Source organism: Rhipicephalus sanguineus, chromosome 10 (assembly GCF_013339695.2).
Source record: "Rhipicephalus sanguineus isolate Rsan-2018 chromosome 10, BIME_Rsan_1.4, whole genome shotgun sequence".
In the NCBI taxonomy this organism is placed as follows: domain Eukaryota; kingdom Metazoa; phylum Arthropoda; class Arachnida; order Ixodida; family Ixodidae; genus Rhipicephalus; species Rhipicephalus sanguineus.
The window spans coordinates 62,616,007-62,642,813 of record NC_051185.1 but is presented as its reverse complement, the minus strand read 5'-3'; the positions used below and the strand labels follow the sequence as shown (position 1 = coordinate 62,642,813).

General features: G+C 47.1%; 1 protein-coding gene across 1 annotated transcript in view; it reads right to left on the bottom strand.

Moving 5' to 3' along the window:
- Positions 1-1,076: 1,076 nt before the first annotated feature.
- The window catches only part of LOC119406432 (CUB and sushi domain-containing protein 2), a 42,957-nt gene continuing 17,226 nt past the window's right edge, over positions 1,077-26,807 (bottom strand). The window contains exons 8-9 of the mRNA XM_037673178.2: positions 15,774-15,968; positions 1,077-1,411 (exon numbers count right to left, since the gene is read on the bottom strand). Coding sequence (XP_037529106.1) covers positions 1,209-1,411; positions 15,774-15,968 — 398 coding nt within the window. The 3' untranslated portion in view covers positions 1,077-1,208. The remainder of the gene's footprint in view (positions 1,412-15,773; positions 15,969-26,807) is intronic.

Sequence of the window (26,807 nt, the reverse complement as noted above, 5' to 3'; positions counted from 1 at the left end):
TGGGGAGACCCTTTAAAATGAGCCCCCGCGGGCTCATTCGACGCGAAATCATCATGTAGCACGAAGTCGTCATGATGTAGAGACAAAATTGTCGTCATGTAGGACGAAATGTTCGTCATGTAAGGAAATGCTCGCCATGTAAATAATGTAAATAAACCATGCTAAGTTTAACTCGAGTCTCTTCATGCTGCCTCTGCATTTTGCTCCCGAGTCTCCGGTGCCTACAAAGGACGGTCGCAATAGAGCACAACACGTACAATGCTATGAGCCATCTGCGGATCCTTTCTAAAGATACGGGGCACGGCGTGCGCGACCGCGGGCGACCACGCTCGGTCGGTCAGAGAACGCATTTCCTGCCGAATCCAAGCAGCCAACCATCCGGATCCTACCTCCGTGCGCCTTTCGCGCGACGGAGACGGTCTGCTCGTTTCATCGCTGCTTGAGCGGCGTTCCCTGTCAGCAGCGCTCAAGCGTTTTCACTGGCACATGAAACATACGACGCGCGGGGCGATGCTGTTGATATGTTTAAGCGCGCGCACGGTTGTCCATTAGGAGGGTGGCCAACCTTTATCGCAGTCCCTCCCCACCGCCCCTCCGGTTGGTTGAGTTCGAAAGAACACAAACTCCGCAATGGATACAAAAATGAAAATGAGGCGCTGACGTGCTTGTCACGACGCCCTACCATTGGTCCACGGCTTTGCGTAGGTAAAGGTGGGAATTAAACAATTCTTGGAATGCAACATTAGGGGTTCTCGGCCGTCATTATCGTCGAAAACCTATGTCGCCATTGGCGAGCACGTTAAACAATGGCATAACAGGTTCGCCTGAGTAAAGGCTTGAGGTAGACTTGGCGCCCCCCTTAGATGATTATGGAATCGTCCGCCCCTCCTGCCCCCCCCCCGTGCGCATGCGGTGTTGATTTGGACTTTATGCGGAACATGACGGCGACGGCACAAGTGCGTCTGGAATGTCCCCACAACGGCTATCGCAAAATTAGTCGAGCTCCGGCCGGGACTGGATACATGACATAACGCTACCACGTAATAGTGGCTCCTCCATGGCTGCGGTATATGGGAACATAGAACACGGTGTGCATGGAGGAATGTTGGCAACGCAGACCTCGCGGTATGTACGGGACCGCACCGCACGTCGTCGCGCCGACTGCGTTCGAGCGGCGCGCGGTGCACACACCCGTGCGCCGCGGCGGCCTACTGCGTCCTGGTGGCGCTAGAGATGGACGCCCTGTCCGGCCGTCCCTTACAGTAGAACTGGTAGGCCATGTAGAGGACCACTGCTCCCGCCACCACTAGTATGGCCATCAGGGCCAGCAACACCCACGACGTCATCTGCGCCTCGTTGCTGTTGTCGGGCTGCGCCGTCGTCTTGTCCTCGCCAGCCGGAGGAGGTGAACCTGCACGAGGGAAAGCGCGCGAACGACGTTCAGACAACGGGGCACGTTCACAAAAGGGTGGACATTTTAAATGCGAAGCATTTCTTAGCGAACATATTCCACTTTGAGTGTAAGCCATCTACGACTTTGTGCTCTCGTGACAGTTTCGTTCACTGGATATACACCAGAATTGGTATGATGGCGTGACACGTGTTTATGACGAACATAAATTACTGGTCGTAACATGAAAATAATGGCATGCATTTCATATACGGCATGATTTACATGCCACGGTATTGGCGCGCTCGCAGCCGTTTCGCTAGTTTGATATATATGCTAAAACAGGTATGGCATGACATAAGTTTATGCCGAACGTAAATGACAAGTTATTGCGTCGTATATACCAGAATACGCGTTTCATTAGCATGGTACATACCAGACTGTATATGCATGCATGACAACTATGCGATAGTAAATGACATGTCATAACATGAATGTCTTGATTAGTCTCAATCTAAGCAATACGGTGTATGCAGCTCCTCGCTGACGGCTTCGCATTATATCGATTCCCACAGCGCGTGGGATCTGCCGGATTTATAAAGCAACACTAAACAGGAGATAACAAAAAAAAAACGATTTCACCTGTATTCGCGTATTATCTATCCACAATACCGCATCCACCACTCCTGCCGCGAAGAGGACGCTGGGTAATGTGGACTACACTCGAAAATTAGAGACGGGTGTCGACGCTGGCTTAAAAGTTTCCGGACCATGCAGCTCTCCATGATGTCACAGATTCTAGTATCTGCCTGGGCATAGCCAATTCTTCATCGTTGAAAATGGGCACTATTGCGTTCTATAGAGGGTAGCCATGGATTGAATAGAGCAAGCTTGGGAAACTTCTTTTTCTTTACGGAGGCATTGTGGCGAGCAAAAAAAAAAAAAGGAGAACGCTTTAAAATACATGGCGGATTACTAACTTATTGGCGTTGGGGTTTCGGTGCGAAACTTAAAAGCTATAGGACCCTGATTTTAACATCTGAATAGTGAACCCGCGAATGTGAAATGATCGACAAGAAGGTTTTCAAAGAACAATGGATCACTCTTAATTGATATTGCGTTTCTATTTATAGAGTTCCTTTAAAGGTACATTGCGACGCGTTTTGAACACGGCGAGAAAGCGTTTCCGAAGTGTGGCATCACTGACACGAACTCATTACAAGTTATCGGCCCGTAGCTCAAACCGAAATGACCGAAGTCAAACAGACGCAGCGTTCTTGGACTTTGGCAAGGAATTTGATAAAATTTCCCACACGAAACTACAAATTAAACTTCGCGGCATACTAAAAAAATAACCGGCTTTGTAATTGGCTTCAAACATACCTGACATCCCGGCATCAACATGTTGTGCACAAAGAACTTCAATCTAAGCTTCTAACACTTGTATCAGGTGTTCCCTATAGGAGGATCCTAGGAGGATCCCCCAAGGATAGGAGGATCATAGCAAGGACTAGGATCCTTTCTTTTCGTGCTTTTCATGAATGATATTGCTGATGGCTGTTTCTGACGACTGTGTATTATATTCTGTAGCAAATACACACGATGAACAAGTTAAACCTAATGCCTACTTGGATGGCATATTCAAGTGGTGATACGTAGCGCATATGTGTGAATTATGTTGTCTTGACCATTACAAATAAGAAGTGTCCGTTGATTTTTGACTATTCAGCGGATGGCAACCAACTTCTCGCGAGTTTCAGAATACAAGTACCTGGGTCTCGAGACAACTCATGATTTGCGTTGGAACCGTAATATTAGCCACGTTGCTAATAACAACACGAGAAAGGTGCCTTATTTAAGCGAAGTATTTATTTTATTAATTTATTTATTTATTTACATGTACTGCCATCTTGCATAGCAAGATATATCAGGAGTGCGTAGTACATACATACCGCATATTGTCAGTCAATCGAATACATGTTAGATGCTAAAATACAAAGAAAGCAAAGAACACAAGAAAAGCAATATCAGGGTGACATAGTTATTAATGAACGCAATAGTCAATTGTTCCACAAATGAATCATTTGATGATTCTCATAAGGACGTATTCGTAGTTCTCATATAAGGATATTACACCTTTACCGTACATGTCTCTTGTTTTACCTCTTCTTGAATATGGCAGTATAATGTGGGAGCCATTGAGCTCGCGAGTTCGGTTCCGGCCGCGTAGGTCGCATTTCGATGGAGGCAAAATGCTTGAGGCTTGAGTACTTAGATTTAGGTGCACATTGAAGAGCCCCACGTCGTCGAAATCTGGACTGGTTCGCTCGTGCGCCCGATCCAAAGCTCAAACAGCTCGACTCCTGACTCGACCCACTTGCGTCGAGTTCATGTAAAGGAATCGAGTGATCTAGGCGATCCAGAGTAATCAGCGCGACATGGTAGAACGCATGTATCGTAAAGGCACAGTGAGATACTTAGCACGGCTTACAAGCGCGATATATGTAATGCTCATGCACTTAAAAAAGCACAATGTACAGTCGGCATCAGAAGTTTGGAGACCGCTAGTTTTGAGAAAACGTTGCATTTCCCAGAAGTTTGCGAATGCATTCGATCGAACTGAAGAGTATGTGTTGGCCGTAAATCTAAATTGAAGACTTCCTGCTGAAGCAGCGCGAATATTCAGCTTTTTCTTTTGGCTCGAGCTCCCTAAACTTTTGACGACCACTGCACTCTTCCTGCTGCTAAGATTCGCACAGTTGCCTTAGAGTTCGGTATACAGGAGGATTCGTTGTAACCAAGTTTCACTACACATACCTGGTTTATTAAATCAATGAACGGGAGCTAGTTGGCAGACGTTCATGATTGTGTTGCGCTTAGTGTAATACTGCGCACTAAGCGCAACACGATCATGAATATACATACGTGGCATCGGGCATCGTTGTGGTCGACGTGGCTTCGGACGATGCGTTGGCTTTGGAATGGCTGGAAAACGTAACGGAAGGAAGCCATAGTTTTAGCGACATATATAGCGTTTGTCTATCATCCCCTAAGTAAGTTCTGGTGTATGTAGTGGGCAGGGAAGCTATACAGAATAAAAACACGACAGCGGAGAGAGCATCGCTCGCAGCCACGTTTACTCCCAGCTTTTCTTTCTTATTTGTTCCATGAAACGTTCTCGAAACACAAATGCGGATCGAAATCAGACCACAAGAATGCAAGGGATATTCCGACATCTAACACGAGTTCTTCCACATTAGAAGAGATACTTGGGCTAGTTACTTAGGCACTTTGAAGCAGCGAAGAGCTAGGCCTTGAACCGGAAGTTCGCTACAGACAACGCGCTGCTTTGATATCCACCAATTGGCGCTGACTGCACTGCGCGCGCTGACCTTGACAGACGGGCTCGGTACCCGACCACGACCCGTCGGGCTGGCAGAAACGCTTCCTGACGCCGATTAGCGCGTAGCCCGCGTTGCACCGGTACTGGGCCACGGTATCCACAGTAATTGTGCCAGACGGCACATCGACGGCGCCGTTGGCTATGGGACCGGGCATGGGACAGGTTGCTGTAGCGGAGGCAGCAGCAAGATGTCGACACTGAAGACAACCGTTTCAGACAGCAGTATTGTACTTCGTTGCTGACACAGAGCCCCAAACAGTTTGAACGAGCATGACCTATGACCATAAGGCAATATATTGACACCGAGTGCACTGCAAGTGCTGACCTTGACAGATGGGCTCGGCTCCCGACCACGACCCGTCGCGCTGGCAGATGCGCTGCCTCATGCCGATTAGCGCGTAGCCCGCGTTGCACCGGTACTGGGCCACGGTGTTCACAGCAATAGAGCCAGGTGGCACGTCAACGGCGCCGTTGGCTATGGGACCCGGTGCGGGACAGGTCGTTGGAGCGGGAGTGGGAGCTAAGAGTCGACAGGCGAGAGAACCGTTTCAGTGCTTTGTTGTTGACACAGAGCCCCAAACAGTCTGGCAGAGCCTGACCTATAGCTACACGGTTATATATTGGCACCGAGTGCACTGCAAATGCTGACCTTGACAGATGGGCTCGGCTCCCGACCACGACCCGTCGCGCTGGCAGATGCGCTGCCTCATGCCGATTAGCGTGTAGCCCGCGTTGCACCGGTACTGGGCCACGGTGTTCACAGCAATAGAGCCAGGTGGCACGTCAACGGCGCCGTTGGCTATGGGACCCGGTGCGGGACAGGTCGCTGGAGCGGGAGTGGGAGCTAAGAGTCGGCAGGCGAGAGAACCGTTTCAGTGCTTTGTTGTTGACACAGAGCCCCAAACAGTCTGGCAGAGCCTGACCTATAGTTACACGGCTATATATTGGCACCGAGTGCACTGCAAATGCTGACCTTGACAGATGGGCTCGGCTCCCGACCACGACCCGTCGCGCTGGCAGATGCGCTGCCTCACGCCGATTAGCGTGTAGCCCGCGTTGCACCGGTACTGGGCCACGGTGTTCACAGCAATAGAGCCAGGTGGCACGTCAACGGCGCCATTGGCTATGGGACCCGGTGCGGGACAGGTCGCTGGAGCGGGAGTGGGAGCTAAGAGTCGACAGGCGAGAGAACCGTTTCAGTGCTTCGTTGTTGACACAGAGCCCCAAACAGTCTGGCAGAGCCTGACCTATAGCTACACGGTTATATATTGGCACCGAGTGCACTGCAAATGCTGACCTTGACAGATGGGCTCGGCTCCCGACCAGGACCCGTCGCGCTGGCAGATGCGCTGCTTCATGCCGATTAGCGTGTAGCCCGCGTTGCACCGGTACTGGGCCACGGTGTTCACAGCAATAGAGCCAGGTGGCACGTCAACGGCGCCGTTGGCTATGGGACCCGGTGCGGGACAGGTCGCTGGAGCGGGAGTGGGAGCTAAGAGTCGGCAGGCGAGAGAACCGTTTCAGTGCTTTGTTGTTGACACAGAGCCCCAAACAGTCTGGCAGAGCCTGACCTATAGTTACACGGCTATATATTGGCACCGAGTGCACTGCAAATGCTGACCTTGACAGATGGGCTCGGCTCCCGACCACGACCCGTCGCGCTGGCAGATGCGCTGCCTCACGCCGATTAGCGTGTAGCCCGCGTTGCACCGGTACTGGGCCACGGTGTTCACAGCAATAGAGCCAGGTGGCACGTCAACGGCGCCGTTGGCTATGGGACCCGGTGCGGGACAGGTCGTTGGAGCGGGAGTGGGAGCTAAGAGTCGACAGGCGAGAGAACCGTTTCAGTGCTTCGTTGTTGACACAGAGCCCCAAACAGTCTGGCAGAGCCTGACCTATAGCTACACGGCTATATATTGGCACCGAGTGCACTGCAAATGCTGACCTTGACAGATGGGCTCGGCTCCCGACCACGACCCGTCGCGCTGGCAGATGCGCTGCCTCACGCCGATTAGCGTGTAGCCCGCGTTGCACCGGTACTGGGCCACGGTGTTCACAGCAATAGAGCCAGGTGGCACGTCAACGGCGCCGTTGGCTATGGGACCCGGTGCGGGACAGGTCGTTGGAGCGGGAGTGGGAGCTAAGAGTCGACAGGCGAGAGAACCGTTTCAGTGCTTCGTTGTTGACACAGAGCCCCAAACAGTCTGGCAGAGCCTGACCTACAGCTACACGGCTATATATTAGCACCGAGTGCACTGCAAATGCTGACCTTGACAGATGGGCTCGGCTCCCGACCACGACCCGTCGCGCTGGCAGATGCGCTGCCTCACGCCGATTAGCGTGTAGCCCGCGTTGCACCGGTACTGGGCCACGGTGTTCACAGCAATAGAGCCAGGTGGCACGTCAACGGCGCCATTGGCTATGGGACCCGGTGCGGGACAGGTCGCTGGAGCGGGAGTGGGAGCTAAGAGTCGACAGGCGAGAGAACCGTTTCAGTGCTTCGTTGTTGACACAGAGCCCCAAACAGTCTGGCAGAGCCTGACCTATAGCTACACGGCTATATATTCGCACCGAGTGCACTGCAAATGCTGACCTTGACAGATGGGCTCGGCTCCCGACCACGACCCGTCGCGCTGGCAGATGCGCTGCCTCACGCCGATTAGCGTGTAGCCCGCGTTGCACCGGTACTGGGCCACGGTGTTCACAGCAATAGAGCCAGGTGGCACGTCAACGGCGCCGTTGGCTATGGGACCCGGTGCGGGACAGGTCGTTGGAGCGGGAGTGGGAGCTAAGAGTCGACAGGCGAGAGAACCGTTTCAGTGCTTCGTTGTTGACACAGAGCCCCAAACAGTCTGGCAGAGCCTGACCTATAGCTACACGGCTATATATTGGCACCGAGTGCACTGCAAATGCTGACCTTGACAGATGGGCTCGGCTCCCGACCACGACCCGTCGCGCTGGCAGATGCGCTGCCTCACGCCGATTAGCGTGTAGCCCGCGTTGCACCGGTACTGGGCGACGGTGTTCACAGCAATGGAGCCAGGTGGCACGTCAACGGCGCCATTCGCTATGGGACCCGGTGCGGGACAGGTCGTTGGAGCGGGAGCAGGAGCTAAGTGTCGACAGCCAAGGCAACCGTTTCAAGAGGACTATTTTTGCTCCGTTTCTGACAGAGAGCCCCTAATAGTAAATACAAGAGATCAAATGCGCCGCGGAAGAAAATGTGCTATCTCGTTCAGTACGACAGACTCAAATACAGAGAGGGAGGGAGAATGGTGAAGTTTTAGTAATGAAAAAGACTACATGGTGGAGCAGCTAGGCCACTCTGAGGAAGCCCAGGTGATGGTCATCTTCTTTCGGTAGAAGGGTTAATCTGGCAGACCCACTGGCGTTTTCAGCAAAACTGCTGAACTTAACCAAATGAAGTTTCCTGCGCCTTTAAATAGAATGATATAGAAGGTTTAGAAATGTATGCAAGGCGTTTTTTCACAATACGCATTGCTTCTGAAAATCCTATTGAAGGCCGGCTCCTTTCTTTTCGCACGCAAAATATACGTCCACGCGGAAATACTTTGCAGCAGCTTAAGTAAGATCGAAATGACCAATTCACAAAAACTCGTTATTTTTTTTTTTGTTGACTTGAAGACAGTTGCTTACATGGGAAGTTGTATTCCGTGAAGGTTTATGTAATAACCGGTTTTTAGAAATCACAAATGTTGCACGTAATTTCAGATATTCATAATCGAATCTTAATGGCGATATCGAAAATGACGGCGTCCGGAGCGCAGGGAATGACGTCACTCTGTTACGTCAGACAGGAACTACCAATGACGTGGAAGTTGCGCAATTTGAATGAGGTGCGTGACAGCAGAACGTTGACGCGAAAATCAGTAAATAGCCTGAAATACGCAAGTAGACCTCGTATTTTTTGCGTGCGATAGGTGGTGGTGATCTCTTCCTTTCTTAAACTATGAAAAGATAAAAGAACTCTTTCGCCTGTCTGCAAGAAGCAGCACCGCAGTGGGTGCCGCGGATTTTGTGTTGTACACAGAAAGAAAAGGGGGACACTGCGGTTTCCTTGCGTACAGCCCGAAATCAAGTTAATGTAACTGCCGCGAGAGCATAAAATCGCGCCATGTAAATCATGACATACATGACATGTATGCCATGCTTTCCATGTTATGACCTGTCATTTGTGTTCGTGATATATTCATGTCATGGAAAACCATATCAAGTTCATGAAAGGACTGTCAACGTATCAAGACCGTGCCATGTAAATCCTAACGTACATGATATACGGTACGGTACGAAGAACTTTATTTAAAGATCCGGAAATGTGCACGTCATAATTTCCATATTTTGACCTGTCATTTGTGTTTTTCATATATTCATGCCAGCCATACCAATTTTAATAAAGTAATGAAAAGGCCACGAGAGCCCCAAAAACGTGTCATGTAAATCATGGCTTACATGACATGTATCTAGTGATTTCCATTTCATGAGCTCTAATTTGTGTTCGTCACACATTCCTGTCACGCCACACCAATGTTAGTTTACATGAAGTTAATGAAACGGAACCCCAAAATAGTGTCATCTAAATCATGACGTACATGACGTGCATCTCAAGATTTCCATGTTATGAGCTGTCATTTATGTTCGTCGCACCATTCATGTCATGCCATACCAATTTCAGTATATATCCGGTTAATGAAACGGGCACCAGAGCACCTAAACCCTGCCATGGAAACCATGATGTACATGACGTGCATCTACGAAAGTAGGGAAATTCTCCGAGGGGCTCGTTTTTCTGTTTTATACACAACTAATGAAACAGACAGTTATGCGAAGGAAAGCATAGGGGACATGATTTGTGGTTCCTTAAGTGTATTGTAATTCTCAGTTAAATTGAAAGAAATTAAAGTGGACAAAAATAACCCTTTTCGTCGGTGGGAGCCGAAACCACAACCTTTGAAATACGTGACATGCATGCATCTAGTGTTACAAGTTTAATGAAACGGCCGCGTATTCGAATGACGCGAATGACATGCATCTAGTATTGCAAGTTAATGAAACGGCCGCGAGAGCACCAAAATCGTGTCATGTAAATCGTATGTACATGAAATGCATCTCATGATTTGCACATAGTGACCTGTCATTTGTGTTCGTCATACATTCTTGTCACGCCATACCAATTTTAATATATATATTAGGTTAATGAAACGGCCGCGAGAGCACCAAGACGGTGTCGTGGAAATCATAAAGTGCATGTCATATGACTTCTGTGTTATGAACTGCCGTTTGCATTTGTCATACATTCATGTCGTACCATACGAATCTTAGCATACATCAGGTTAATGAAACGGCCGCGAGAACACCAAAAGAATTTCATGTAAATCATAACGTACGGGGCATGCATTTCATTATTTCCACACATTATGACCTGCCACTTGCGTTCCCAGTACATTCATTTCATGCCATACGAATTTTGTTAGATAACAAGTTAATGAAACGGCAACAAGACCACCAAAACCGTGTCATGTAGATCGTAACGTATATGAAAGGCATTTCATGCTTTGCATGTTATGACGTGTCATTTGCGTTCGTCATACATTCATGTCAAGCCATACCAATATTATTATGTACGGTGTTAATGAAACGGCCGCGAGAGTCCCAAAATCGTTTCACTGAAATCATAACGTTCATGTCATGATTTCCATGTTATGACCTGTCGTTTGCGTGCGTCTTACATTCCTGTCACGCCATACGAATTTTAATATGTATTATGCTAATGAAACAGCCATGAGAGCTCAAGAACCATATAACATAAATCTTGACGTACACGACATGCATCTAGCATTACGATTTGATGAAACGGCCGTGAGACCACCAAAACCGTGCCATCTGCCGCTGCTTCAAGACAAAGAATTGCTGCCGCCGGGTACTTATCAATAATAAGAGGTACAAGCGCGCTTCCGACCAGGTGCTCGGCATGGTGCTCGGCAGAATTAAGCTCTCAGTCGCTTTGGAGGGCTCGCACCCCGTGAGAAATGTGCGTAATGGGACAGCCAGACATAAAAATTAAATATTCTTTGGTGAAGCTAGCGGGTAGGCTTCCGCGCGGAACACTAGCCAAGTTTAAGTCGGCATAGTCGCCGCCGCCGTGCGAAAGATGGCGCCACTGTTTCTGAGGGTAACGCCACCTTACGGCGAGGATACGCGAGTCCATCAACAACAGCAGTCTCTCCTCTTGAGCATGTTCTGTGGCGCGCGCGGTCGACTCTCGCGCACGCGATCAGGAGATCCGCGGGGATGATCCGGTGGACTCCTTCCCTTTCCCCCGAATACGCCTTCTTTCGCGAGACATGACCTACGAACGATATAGGCTTGGGATTCTGTCAAGGGCGAACTTGCTCGTTATCCTGGCGTGGTTGGTCGAACATCGTCGATTCGCAGCGTGCTATTATTTGCATAGTTTGACTAGCACACTTGCTATGCAGAAGGTGGAAATGAATGCCATTTTGTTGGTTCGCAATGCGGTTTGCTGTGTCCTACGGGTTTTCAACAAGCGAGACCCCGCACTTGGCTGCCCAGTCGTGGAGCGTTTGGAACATCGCACGGATAGATGTCTGAGTAAATGGATCTGCGACAACGCCATAGCTTTGAAGTGCGCTGGCACCACTTGGAGGAAATCAAATCTATTAAGAAAGTGTTATGGCCCAGGAGACGCACGAGGGCATTATGAAACTGGCTTCTGACGGAAAGTAGGCGAGGTAAACGAATTCATGGATAACGCAAGGTCGCCCGAAAGGCAATGAGAGCATGTACAGAAGCTCGTATATACACACGCATTCGCAAGATATACAAGTATTTGAAACACGGTCCACATATTGCACACAGTTTAATACGCATTTCATTCATACCTACACAACCTCCAAGATGAACAAACCCGAACAGTCGCTTATGCACAAGCTCGTGTACACATATCCACTCAAAAGCCTACATAGTCACTGAATGCAGACCTACCTTGGTATGCCGAGCAATGCGTCATTTTTCTTCAACTCCTTAGCTTTTATGGCTCCATCGCGGAGAAACAGACAACGTGATCTTGTAGCTATCGCTTGGGCGCACTGATTTATTAATCGCCACAAAATATTTAATGTTGTAATTACAGAGATGTTTAGGATTATGTGACCGCCAACACCTCTCACAACTACCGCCATCTATCGACAATGCACCACAGACAACTCTGCTTCCTTCCACCGCTCTCCCGAACTGCCCCTCTCCGGTCTCCTTGTTTTTTTGTCGTTGCCGTGGGAGGGCGCCAGATTCGCCGCCAGATTCGTCGCCTTCATCAACGTTGACTTCCTTGGATGGTTTGGCGTTCAAGTTAGGACAGGTAGGACAATAAGCCTTGGATTCGTTTCAACTGTCATCGCATTAATGACGATGCTTTGGATGCAAGACAGCCGTCTGATTTGCGTACGTACGTTCCTCCGCGGATCATGAGAAGAACAAGAGAAGATGGCCGCAGACTAGACGGCGTTCTTTCGTGAGCGATGTCAGTGGCTCTTGGCGTCGTAGTAAGTTTGGTTAGATGAGTGGAGGAACTAGTTCTATATCGTGGGAATCTATCGCAACATATATTAAGTGTACTCAAGGAGGTTAAAAAAAATTGCTGGAGTGGCGATTATTGCGCAACAGCGGCCGCCATCTTAGTAGGGGCAGGGTAAATCATCGACGTTTGGCGAAGGAAAGCAAGCGTTTTCCTCGCACGCCAGACAAGTTTAATATGGCAACTTTTACGGCTAAGATACTGCTCCAAGTGTGTCATTGTGTTACTAGTTTTCATTAGTAAGCCTCAAAGTCGTGGCAAATTTTATTGGAGATCAATCGCCAATACTCCACTCGACAGGTTACTTTTGTCGGCAACAACGATCTTTTATTTTATAATTAACGTAGTACTTACAGTAATAGATCAAAGCCATTTGATCTCTAAGTAGGCTTTTTGGTGGGCAAAAGCTGGCTTCACTTTTGCTGGCCAGGCGTTGCGAGAGCTTCCACTCCAGAATTTTTTTTAACCTCCTTGAGTGTACTACAATATTTCATTACGCTGTACACATACTACTGTGCTGCAATTATATCCCGGCGTTCACCTGTCGAGTCAAATTGTGGCCACTGCGCGACTTAACTGTGTTGTTATCCTTGTTGGATTGGTTAACATTGCTTTGGATTGGAACTACTGTTTTCACGAAGGTGAGCGAGAGTGTAATTATACATGCAGTTATGCTAGTGCACAGCTAGCGAATATTGTGGAGTCTGACGTACCAAAGCAGAATCGTGTTTACGAGAGATACATAATACACGTGTGAATAATCCCGTCATTTTTCTTAGTTATTCCATGCGTTATTCAAACGCACGTGACTGAGAACCGCGGCTTGATCGAGAAAAGTCATCGGTTTATTTTATATGGACAGTCTCGGCTGGATTTTGCCGTCGCCGCCGCCGCCGTCATGCACCGTATATGTATAAGTATGTATATATATATATATCGAAGTCTCAAAGAAAAATAATGCAGAAAAATGCTTCCGAAGCGCGGAATCGAACCAGCGACCTCTCGTTCCGCAGCGCGTGACGTACCAAAGCAGAATCGTGTTTACGAGAGATAACCACTACGCCAGAAAGCGCAGATCTTTCAGGTAGCTAACGGCGAGCGTTATATACACACCCTTTACCGCTGGCAGGACTCAGAGAGGGCAGGCTCTTATAAGCGTTTCTTCATCACCAGCGAGAGGGCGCGAGGAGCGCGACGGGCGCATTTAAAAGTCGTCGGCGAGCTCGCTCGCTTCTTCTTATATTTGCGGAGGGAGAACCTCGCCCTTCCGCTGTCTGCTCGCGCGGTTTTCTCGTGGTGAGGGGAAGAGGATGTTTCAAGCTTTAACCGTGATGTCCGCGCTCATGTTACGGAGCGTACGAAAGTCACTCGAGCTCAAGGGACGCCGCTAAACGAACAAACAGAAGATGAGCGCGAACTATCAAGTGTCACAACTCGACACTTGAAGCACGCTAGTTTCCTTCGCTGCTTCGGCCGCCTTTGCAACAGGAGTGCTGTTCAAACTGGGAGTATCCATTGGCGAGCCTCACTTCGTATAGCATTAGTTTCTTGCTATCACATTCACTGCTTCGCCCTTGCGGCGAAACTGTGACTTTTTTGAGAAACATGAAACTATGACGCAGTTGAACATTTACGATGTTTTTAATGTAATCTGGGCAATACGCACTGTGTGAAACTATGTTGCCCATTTGCCTTGGTACTTTCAGGCATGAACTGTGCAGCTATGTTACGCTTGTTAAAACGTTAAAAAAGCTACTTTTGGTTTTTCTTAATATTGTTTGTTGTATAAATGAGTGCTATAAATGCTGTGTAAAACTAAAAACGCGTGCATTTGTCGAGCACGTTAAGCCGGAAAAACGCATTGTTGTTGTATTCTTCACTAAAACAAGACGACTGCTTCGTGTTGAAGAAAGGCACTGCTTATGTCTTAATTGACAAGCATCACGCGCAAACGTGTACACAAAAACACGCAAGAAAAATATGCGGCGCAAAACGCGCACCCAGAGCGATAAAAAAGGGCGCAGAAATTACGAAATAAATAAAATAAAACAATACAAGTCAGTCGTTGAAGGCTCATATGAACCCTATAAGTACAAGTAATCGCACACGACTGGCTGATGTCGGGCGTTGTCGCATGGTCGGAGACTGCCTACCGAGTGCGAAAGAAGTCAAATATACAACGCATAGCACAGATTGCCTCCGATCAAATCACGTAAGAACAGCTCTGCACATTAAGCATTAGGGGACAACAGCGTAACTCGGTGTGCGCCGTTCGCGTGAGAGAGGTGCCGCGTACATGAGCCACCATACCACTTGCGGGTGCCGCAAGAGGGCGCGACGTGTAACGCTGTAGTAAGGAGCAGCAGAGTACCAGCAGACTCGGTAGGGCAGCTCAATGCATCGGTGCTCGGGAACTTGCTCGAGTGAAGACATCGTGGGGGGCGGTTTCGATTACGCCGCTTCGAGTGGCGCTGCCTCCGCGCCTTCTAGCAGTATTCAGAAAGAAGCGGACCCGAGGTACTCCAGAGCTACGATGGCTTCTGCCTCACAGTCGGCAATCTTCTCGTTGAGCGCTGCGAGCGCCAAGTCCTTGTCCTGCAGGCTATCCAAAACAACTTGCACGTCGGACGGCGGAGGACGCTCGGTTTATAGGGCTTCGCGGTCGCGGACGAGATTAGCTTTGTAGTAGCGGCTCGAAGTACGCCTATGCTGAGTCGCATTCAATCCATCGTCGGTCCAGAACGCCAGTTTTCTTCCGGGTTTCGGCACCAAGAACTATGCTTGTTCAAAACAGCCTCACGTCCGTCGGAGGCGGTTTACTAAGGAACTGCTAAGACGGCGGAACTGCTAAGAATGCTTTGGTCACGCTGACCACGCGCACGCCGTTCGTGTATACCGGGTATACAGTACGGGCGCGCCGTGCTCAAGCAAGGAAAGGCACGCGAGACAGATGATTATTGCTTATGGGCCAGAAAGACGCCCCATGCAAATACGATCTTTCTCTTTAAGACTCATTCACCCCTGCAACTAGCATCGGTCGCACGACCAAATCAGTTACCAATGGCCGCTTACGTCGAAAAGCGTTTGCTTTGGCCCAGTTACTGCAGTCGTAAACCTCTGAATCAATGAGATGCGCATGAACAGTACATCTTCAAGTTTTACGAGACAATGGCCTTGCGCAGCAGACGCGAAATCGGTGTGACGACGGGTGTAGGTCGCGCTATAACCTGTGTGACCATCGGTCGCCTTGAGTCGCATCCTTGGTCGCACGTCGCTAATGGTCCAGCGACTGCCGCTAGTCGCAAGTCTGAACGAGCCTTTGCTAGCTCTATATGGCTATTGGCGCTGCGTGCTCTGCTCGTTCTGACCTTGACACATGGGCTCGGTGTTCGACCACGACCCGTCGGCCTGGCAGATGCGCTCCGTCATGCCGACTAGCGTGTAGCCCGCGTTGCACCGGTACTGGACCTTGGTGTTCACGACAAGCTTGCCCGGCGGTACGTCGACGGCGCCGTTGGCTATGGGACCAGGCGCGGGACAGGTTGTCGGAGATGGCGCAGCAGCTAAAAGTCGTCAAACAAGAGAACCGTTTCAGAATAAAGTATGTGTGCTCTGTTTCTTCCCTGTTTGTAGATACAAAGGATCATTACAACGGGCGCCCTGTCTGTTATTCTATCATCGTCCCGTGTCTATAGGGCTGTTTGTTCCCGTTGTAATGATGTACCAACCAGACTAGTTAGCTGCACTGCCACAAGGGACCGAGTACGCCGCGGAAAAAAAATGTGCCATTGCGTTCAGTATGAGGGAGATTAAGACAGAGAGAGTGAGGGAGGCGAAGTTGGGGTAGAGAAAAACGCTACATGGTGGAGCCGCCCGCCACCCACCTGAGGAAACCCCAAGCTATGGCGGTCCCTTTTCGGCTTAAGCGTTAAAGGGACACTAAAGGCAAATAACAATTTATGTCAGAGTGAAAGCTCAATGTATGACAACTTCTAAAACGGCAATATTATCAACAGCAGTGCCCTACTTACCGAGAAATTAAGCTAAATTTATCACACAATGAGCGCCACGAGCGGGACATTTTGGAAATGATCCTGATGACGTGAGAGAGAGTCCGACTACAATTAACCACTAGTAATCAAACTAGCTGCAATAAAAAAAGAACCTTCCGTGCATCAAGAGACGTAATAAAATGCTGCTTGTTCGTTTCCGTTTGATTCATGGAAAAAAGAACCTCTTTGGCGTTGCCATGGGGAACGCGCGTGGTTCAATAGTTCCGTTATCGCCGAACTGCGCTTCGCCCGGCGCGCTGCTTCGCTCACGCGGTCGCGTCCCAGTGGTAGTTTCGGTATCGTGTACTGCCGCGTGTGTTTTGCACGCTCGTGAAAGTCGCTCCGACAGAAAGTTCGACAAAATGCCGCATGCATGTGAAGTTGCCGGGTGCCCGAATGGTGCACGCCGCCAGTGAACGCCGCCGCGCAGTAAAGGCGGGCAACGTTGGGCACGGCAACAGTCATGACGTGAGAAAGACCGCTTACAGGCGGATGATTTGAAGTGCGCTAACGCGATGCGGACCACTAAAACGTGATTTTATTTCAAAATAAGCACTTTTCCCTTGGCACAAAAGTATCACTACGAGGTTTCTGGACCGCTATTTCAACAATCAACGCCGACTTAATATTTGCCTTTAGTGTCCCTTTAAGTTAAGGAGGGGCGATCAGAGATTGTATACGCACCCCAGTATCTCAAAAGCGCGGCCGCGCCTCGGCTTCACGAGATGGTTACGCGCGCAGTGGCGAGAGGGGCTGAGTAGGAGAGGGCATTTTGCCGCCCCAGTTTCCTTTAGCGCACTGCTGCCACGCTGAAGACGGGACGCGTATACTTTTTACTAGGATGTTTTGCCACGCGAGAGAAAGAGAGCGAGAGAAAATGCAACCATTCACTTCGCGAACACTCTCGAAACAGCGAAGCTTATGCCCGTCCTTTATATCGCGCTTCTCTGTCACTTCCCGTACGTTGGCGCTTAGCTTCGGCCTCTCTTGCGCGGACATCGCGGTTGGCTAGGCGACGACACGCTGACGCTCACGTCGGGCAGCTTCTTCGTCGGGAGATTGAGAAGTGTTCGCCATCTTGAAAGCGCAAAATCCTGAACACTGACATTGACACGCTATTTTACACTCCGCAGCACCATACCGTCACCCTATCCGGACGCGTTTCTCGAAGGTTCACCCCTCGACGTCCTCCGCCCTCACCCACGCCTCTCGTAGAACGCCCTCGCCACTCGCAGCACACGCAGCCCTCCCCTTCCCACCGAGCCTCACTCTCGCCACAGTGCGAGGCCACGTGATCACCGCTACCACAACCCCGAACATGAAAGCCTCGACCAAGCATATAGCTTCGCTGTTAAAAAAGGAAGGCGAGGAGGGTGCCACAGATCGCAATGGGCGCCCTTGCGTGCTATTGGTTCTTCCTACGCGGTCGAGTGGCTACGGAAACACCCGTGCATCGTGCCCGTGCCTCCGCCACCGGAGCTTGGCATTTGAAAGCGAGATCTGCTCTATCCGTTATAACTTTTCGACTTTCCAATATAGTGTGACGCTCTTTTCGCTACTAGGGCGTGTCTGGTGAATTCAACCCACGCAAATTGCTATTACGCTACCTGATGCGTGAGTGGCTTGATTATTCGAATATGAATAATTCAATATTTCCCTGCTGAATACAAATTGAGATTTTGATTGTGCCTGCGGCGCGCGTCCGAAGCGGCATTCGGCAGGTTGCATGCACATGTCAATAAGTTCGTTCCCGTAGACTGCCGCTTATACTTATGTGACCCTGTCGCGTATATACGGCTCCCACTTGCGTTCCTTCGCGCCACTTCGAGTGCAAGCTGTGAATTTAACGCTGCAGGGTTTTCGGAAATTTCACTACTTGGTCACTCACAATCGCTGATAAACAATCATTGCGTGGAACTTTAGTGGACCGTAAATTGGGATTAGCGTTAATAATTATACGATAGTGCGGCAAAAACATTCTGCGACGCCTTAAAGGGGCCATGACACGGTCGCCCATAGATTGGTGGTTTTCAGATACAGATTTCAAAAGTGGGCCGTAAAAGAATATTTCAGTACAAAACAAGCCCTAGAAGTCGCCGGCTGTAAACCCCGCCTACCACCTGCGACCGCCATTTTCCCGTGGCGCGTGTGACGTCACGTGCAGCACGGAACAGAGCCGCCGTCTTCTACCAATGTTTCAGCCGCTGCAAATCGTTCAATTTCAGTGCCAAGCTGAAGAAAGCTACAATATCTCCATATCACGTGCAGCTGACCACGGAAGAGTATTGTAACGACGTGGGATCGACGAGGACACGGAGAACGATAGGCAAACACGCTTTATCATTCAGAGAAACTGCCACGTCTTCTTCGTCCCCGCGATGGGCCAAAAACACTCGCGCTGCTTCGTTGCCGTCGCCACTGGCACATACGCGCGGTATTATTCCCCCTTTAAAAATAAACATCGCCCCGATGTTCAACGTTCAGAAAGCAAGGTAAAAAAAAAAGAAACTGCGCAGTTAGTCACTGCAAGTATGGCTTCATCCGAAGCACGTGAACAATTTCTGGCGAATGTTTTCGGCGCTTTGAGCTCTGAGAGCCGTCCGGAACAACCTCGTAGTTGACCTCACTGATGCGCCCTTATGAAAATGAATGTTGAGTTTCTAGTGTCGACTTAATGCACTCCTAATGTGTCATTAGCCAGGCATTTGACGTGCATTGCCTAATGTCGTTTAGCGATTAAAGCACATTTGAGAATCAAATGGCAACGCACATTAACCTTGCCTAATGTCGTTTAGCGATTAAAGCACATCAGAGAATCAAATGGCAACACACATTAACCTTGCCTAATGTCGTTTAGCGATTAAAGCACATTTGAGAATCAAATGGCAACGCACATTAACCTTGCCTAATGTCGTTTAGCGATTAAAGCACACCAGAGAATCAAATGACAACACACATTAACCTTGCCTAATGTCGTTTAGCGATTAAAGCACATCAGAGAATCAAATGGCAACACACATTAACCTTGCCTAATGTCGTTTAGCAATTAAAGCACAATAGAGAATCAAATGGCAACGCACATTGGATTTCTGGTGACTGCAGTGGCCTGATTTTCTTTGTCATGGCTAATATCAAAAATCATCCCCAACATGAAGCAGCACCATATGTCCTTCAAGAAGAAATCCTTTGTAAAAGTGTTAATACAGCTAGTGATCTGTTAGTCTAGCTTACATATCAAGTTTCCCGGGCATATTGATGAAGCCTTATATAGTGCGCCAGAAATGTTGGTTCAGAGTAATGTTGAGGTTTTACATGCCACTGACGATCGGAGCTTACGCCATTATTTGATGGCGTGATGTCCGACTCCGTGCATGATAGCGCAGACAGAGAGACAAAGAACTTTAATGAAGAAGTACTGAGTGACTATCTGGGAAGGACCCGTTGGATACATGAATTTTGCGTGCCATGTAGATGTTACAATTTATACGGAGGAAAGAAGTGGAAGTTCAAGGGCTCGTTTTTTCTTTGATAGACACAATATTATGGAGAAGTGATCCATTTATGCCAAGGAAAGTATAAGGGATATTATTACTAGTAATTGTAATGCTCACATTTACATTACAATTACTACTAGTAACATCTCCTATACTTACCTTGGCATCATATGCCTGTTAGTTCTCATTAATATTTTATGCGGATGAATTTTAAGCATGTTTCATGAGATGAATCAGGTGTTTGACTTTTATTATGTAAGATGCATTATAAATTACACTTGTGTAACTTCGGATTATAAGTAGTATCTTGTGAATAGACTGGAAAAAGTGCAAAATCAAGCAGCTAGATTTCTAAGTAATAACTGTAATTCGTTTTCAAGTATTTCAGAAATAAAAAGGACATTGGCATTCTAGCCATTAACAATAAGAAGGCAACTAGAACTCCGGCTGAGATTTCGTCAAAGTATTCATAATAATAATAATAATAATAATAATAATAATAATAATAATAATAATAATAATAATAATAATACTGTACTAATACTCATAATATCCTGAGAGCTCGGACCGACGTCTCGCTTCGACAAGATCATTAGATCACGAAATATACTGCAACACGCATCAAAACAAACACTTCTGGTAGTTTGTTCTTCGTAAGAACAATATATAGTATATACATTTTAAAAAATACGGAAGCGTTTCCTAACAGTCTATATCGTTGCATAACTAATAATGAAATCTTTCGGTTCCCTATGATAACGTCGATATCAATAACATGACGTGTGTGGAGTTATTCTTCCCAGGTATTTGAGTGACGTACTTATGGTAAATTTTGTACATTTTGTATAACCCGCATCAATTGCGTGTTTTTCTTCTTTTTCTCTATGTGTCTTGTACAACAATATGTCGCTACTTGTGTTGTGTTGTGATCCATGTCCCTTTCTCTGCCCTAATGCCTTGTGGCGTTGTAGGTAAATTGTAAATAAATATAAATTAATTAATCCCAGTGCCGTGTACCCTAAGCTTACTTGTACAAACACGTATGTGCGTGAACCACTTCCGTTTCCGACGCGACCTATGTAACAGTAACAATGCTGGTGTCACTTTCAGGCTTCGAGTAAAACAGTTTGCCACGAGAAAAAAACATGTGCGCCAAACGAAATGCGACAGTCTAAAACACTTAAAAGACGCAGGGCCGCGGAAACGCCCCACGGAGGCAGCGTGCATGCGCCGCTGCGCAGCTGATTGCCGCGGCTGTGAAGTTGTGCGCCCGGTCGCAGAGATGGCGCTGGCGCGCCGTGTTGTGGACTGTAGTTACAGTGACACTGTACTGTAGTGTAGATAGCGGAAGTGGCAGCCGGCGGCTGCGCGCGCAGAAGTATAATTTAACCTTACGAGATGGCGCCATAGTAGCGTGCGTTGTGCTAGAGAAGTGTATCGGTCTATCTGCGACGGCTGCGGTGAATCGCGCCTGTGCGCTGGTTCTCACGATCTCGGTTAGCAAATCCAGCGGCGTGGCAAGACAGTCGGGCGTGCTTGGCTACTACATTCGCGACGTGATAGATTACACGTAATATCGCGATATAGAAACGCGGACGCCGCTGCGCCCATATTTCACATTAGGAATGCCATAATCGTCGATGAATTTTATTTTAGTGCAAACCCCCTTCATGTACCTTTAGGTTCGAATAAACAAAAACGAACGAGGGGTCAGAGGTTCTGGAGGGAGAGGTGAGAAGTGAGGCCTTTTGTTAAATCTTGAGCATCTGGAGGTGTAGCTTGCGAGCATTGGCGTAAATCACGGGGGAGTCGGGGGGGTCCACACCCCTTGCAAGTGTCCCCGTTTGGGATTTAACTTTAGAACATCATATATTTGAATTACTTGACAGTTAAGTACAGCGCATTCAACTTTTTGTAAAGGCTGATTATGATTTAGTGTGTACCTTTGTGGAATACCCCTTAGTTGTGTCAGACTATAAAAATCGCAAAAGTCGCTGGACCGGTTCAAATTATTATTATTATTATTATTATTATTATTATTATTATTATTATTATTATTATTATTATTATTATTATTTGTATAACCCCGCATCAATCGCGTGTTTTTCTTCTTTTTCTCTATGTGTCTTGTACAACAATATGTCGCTACTTGTGTTGTGTTGTGATCCATCCCAAGCAACGCTGGCCCGACTGCCGACGTTTGGCTGATCACTGGCAAATAGCCGGCAGCCGACTTCACTGGCCACCAGGCATCCGAAAAGGGTCGGCCGGAGGTGCGCTGCCAGCTACGTCGGCACAAGATCTGCTGCACGATTCGTGCCACCGTCGGTGGCCAAGTGAACGCCGAGCGCGCCAAACACTTGTCGGCACTAGGTCGGCTGCACGATTCGCACCACCGTTGGTGGCCGAGTGAACGCCGAGCGCGCCAAACGCTTGTCGGGGCGACAAGTCGGCAACACGTCGTGCCGGCCTTGGTTGCCGGCAGAGAATTCGAACAGCGTGTATTATTTTAGGGCAGCATAAAATACACTGCAGGAAGTGTAAACAACTCCTACAGTGTGATTTTTTAAACATTACAAAAATCACCTGTGACACACAACATACTTGTGGTCCTTGAGCTGATTACACCAAGTGATAGAGATTATTTGTGCGAACAATCCAAATACATTATTGACTAAATAACAAAAATAATAGCGAGTCATTACATTCGTGCATGGTTTCTCCAGGCGTGCGTATCTAGATTTTTTCGAGACCATCATTCGCCAAGTGTGCGACAGTATTTATATACATGGGCGTTAAACTAGGCTTTTGTCGTTGTTCGATGCTTAAAACGGATTCTTACAAAAATAAACGTGACTGAAGCAAACAGTGAATTTCTACCTCAAATTTGATGGCATAAATATTAAATCGTAAGATTTCATTCCAATTATTGCAAACTCAGTGGCTACAGTTAGTCAGTTGCAGTAGGTAAGGCAGTGTAATTTGAAGGTCATAAATGAACTTTATTTAGATAGGCGATTATTTATTTTGCTTTTTCATGCAAGTAATGTCACCCGCTTGCATTAAACCGAGCTCACATAATACATTTATGTCATTTCTGAACTAAAACGGCCATTAAAAACCATTCTGTATAACTTAAAAGAAGCATCGTATGTATACAGACAACATGAGGCATGAAAATTTTTGCGTGCTGCCCGAGCAGCGCTTTCAGCCAAACAGTCTGTGGATAGAGAGACGCAATGTTTTGTTCTAACAGCTAGTCCTTTATTATGTAATTTGCGCAATGGAATGAGTAAACGTTCTCATCTTTCGCTGACGGATAAGTCAGGCAAACGGAAATCCCATATATGCTATGTGAAAAAAACTCATCAAAAGGCGTGGCCGCAATGTAAGATTTTAGTACCAATACACGAATAATATATAAACAAGAAATATTATTTCAAGGTTGTTAGAACGAACACATAGCGATGGCAATCCACGGAAGACTCGTGCTGTGGAAAATAAAACGCAGAAGGTGGAAAAGTGCGGGAAAGAGCAAAGAGGGTCGGCCTCAGGCCAACATAAAGGAACCGCGCGCTGCTCTACAGTATAGCTAGGGAGCGTGGAGTGAAAAACACACTTAAAAAAAAAAAAGCAAAATAACATGCGCTACTGCGGCCCGCGCCCCGGAAGCTCCCGGTGGGGAGAGGGAAACTTCTTTTTTTCTTTTTTTCCGCTGTTCTCCGGTTTTCTTTCTCAGCGTGGAGCCGCCTCCTCTTTCGAAGAAGCCGCACATCTGCAGGCCCGCCGTCAGTGCCCAGCAGTGCTTTTTGCCGCCAAGATAAGAAAATGGGACACGTCCGAAACAGCACCACTAAAGACTTGCGTTTGTCAAAATTTACGCGTGTACGTCTAGGTAGTAACAAGTTTGAATTAAGTTAACGCGAATTTATCTTTTTCTTTAATGTGCAATGTAGTTACGCCTTTATCTCTTACAGATAATAAGCTCATATTCCTCGATATGCCTATTTGAAAAGTTTCTGTTATCCCATCACTTTGTCAGAGGTCGCCTTGCATATGTTTGTGACATTCATCATTTTAGCACAGCATTTCAAGTAAAAATGAACCCTTGTTTTTAATAAAAGACAAAGCAAGTACACCGTAACCTACATTATAAAGAAATTAAAATAATCCCAACGATGCACTGCCTCAAGATCCGAAATAATGCCAGTCAGAAATCGCATTGTGATCATTTTATACGTCTTGAAAATACTAAACAAAAAGATAAGCAAGCGAATATGATGCATGGAAATGCATGAGAAACATTCCGCGGATTTGTCTGATCTTCTGACTCATGCGTATAAAAGAATCGCATAATGGAGCATTTGCGGCGGGTAATGCGCAACGCGCACTGCTGTTCTGTTGGAATGTTAATAAAATGTTTACTAGTTCTGTTATTTCACAGAATGATAATTATCAATGGGAGCAACACGTGCTTAAACTGGACGCTGTATCTTTATATTTCTGTGATTCTATGGAGGTTGTAGCTTTATATTTCAAGACGCGTTAGACAAATGCATAGCTAGTGCCTCGCGGTAATCTGCCGTCGTCGGTGCCTCGCATGCAAAACGAAAAAAAAGTATAAAATTACATTGCTAATAGTAGACGCTTCACGTGCCGTTGACGATATGTGTGGCTGACTGTAGAGGGTGCGCAACGTAAGCGTACCGTACGTTTCTACACATATGAGAACTTAATTATCAAGTCCCTTGCTGACGCACCACATGGGACCAGGTGCACTGCTCGACACCGTTAGATTGATTATATATTTGTCCAGCCTTGCATCGGCTGCATAGAGTGATGAGGATTTGTCAGCAGAGCTCATCAATCTAACGCCGTTGTTATCGAAAGCAGAGCAAAATAACGCGACGTGGTGAAAAGTATTCGTCTCTGATCGAGTGACAAGTTGAACACTGGTCAATTTTACTTTGAAATTCAACATTTAGGTTTCGAGCTAACAAGCGCGAGCGCGTTTGGGCAGTATGTTGAGGAATAAGTCATGTAGTGTAGCTACAAACGCGATGACGGCCTTTGGTCAAACAAGGAAAACCGGCTAAGGGATAACATCGAGTTTTGCTCTGAACTGACTGAAGTTAAGCTATTAATCGGATGCTGACTATACATGCGATGGCCATAATGATGAGCGCATGCATTGGCATCAATATGGAAGTTGGAGTTCTTCGGCGTTGTGAAGAATTATTCGATCGGAGAATATCGTTAAAATATTTTTATAACCTTGAGAAATCGCAAGATTTGAACACTCTGGAGATCAATGTATTTGCCACCAGGAAGTACATAACGGATAAGAAAGTGCAATCACGCGAATTTATGTTTAACGTGGCTTTACAATGGTCCATTGTGCCGCGGTATAGAATTGACTGAAATAGTTCGCAAAATGGCACGTTGATTGTAACCGACCATATACATTACACCATCTATTAATAATAAACTTTATTGAAAATGAATTAATTCATTCTTTCTCCCATCGGAAAGGTTTTGGCTGCTTATAGCGAGACCAAAAAAATATTAATTTCGTCACACGAATTGTGCGAAATAGAGTTCTCGCGGACTGTACAACTTTAATGGAAAATTTCAGATACGTGTTTCAGGGGCGCGAAAGCTCTAACTGAATATATGAAAAGCTGAATTGCGAAGTGATCTTAAAATCTGGCGTTCTTGTAGCTTATACATGTCCATTTGTCTAAGAATGACGTCGCATTTGCAGTTCTGCTCCAATCAATAACCCCAGCACTAAAGTTACATGTTTGCTGTGCCTCAGTTTTCCCGAATCCAGCCGAATATTTCTGATGTGCACATTAAGTATGTGAATAAGAAAAGGTACAATTGCGGAGTTGGTTAGGATGCGGAATTTAAATGTCGAAATTTTTCACCTGTTTCGCAAGAAACTTCAGAACCTTTAGCGATCGGGCCGCTGAGAATCCTCCGCCGCATTGTCATGAGCACCTTTAAAGCCTTATGATGGCCTGTTATGATGAAGCACTTATATGCTCAATGTACAGTGGTACGACGTGAGTGCTTTTCAAGTGTACCGAGCGTTTACGGTTTCTGCTCGAAGCTCAAGAAAATGTCCGCCTTTGCATGCATTAGACGCAAAGCATTTGGTTGAACAACATCAATAAATGGGAATAAATGCGAGTACCGAGCAGAAATTTAATTTTGATCCTGATACTATAGCGCGCTAATCTCTATTAAAATATCGATGATTTTGAACTGTCCACCGAACTGTCCACCGCTTTAGCACGGTCGTGAATATAAATATATTTTGATCTGATACAGAGGGAGGACATCAGATATAATGGAAACATTTGGAATATAGAATCGAATATCGTCATACTTGATTCGGTCTTCGGGAATAGCCCACATGCGTTAATACGAATGTTTCAAAATATCATCTATGTCCAAATAAACACAAAATTAGCGTAAAAGTCGCTTGCAGAGCCAGAATTCGATAGTCCGCACACTCTGAAGAGTTTTAATATTTGTACTTGATGCTCAGTTTATGGTTTCATGTTAATTTGTTTTAATGTTAGGGTGCCAACGATATTTTGTGTTAACAACGAAAACGGTTCAATTCAAATTCGATTCGCTTCTTGGACGCATGTGCTTTCAGTGGAAATTTCGCGCGCCTTTTTTTTCTCACCAGACAGAGCTGATATAAGCAACACGTGCGTTCCCCCGGAAAAAAAAAAAACGAAAAAAAACAAGTGGTGAGATGGGGTCTTCGCGGTTCTTGCTTTGGAGAGAGAGCACGCGCAACATGCATCACATCCCTCTCCCAGAAAGAATGACAAGTCCT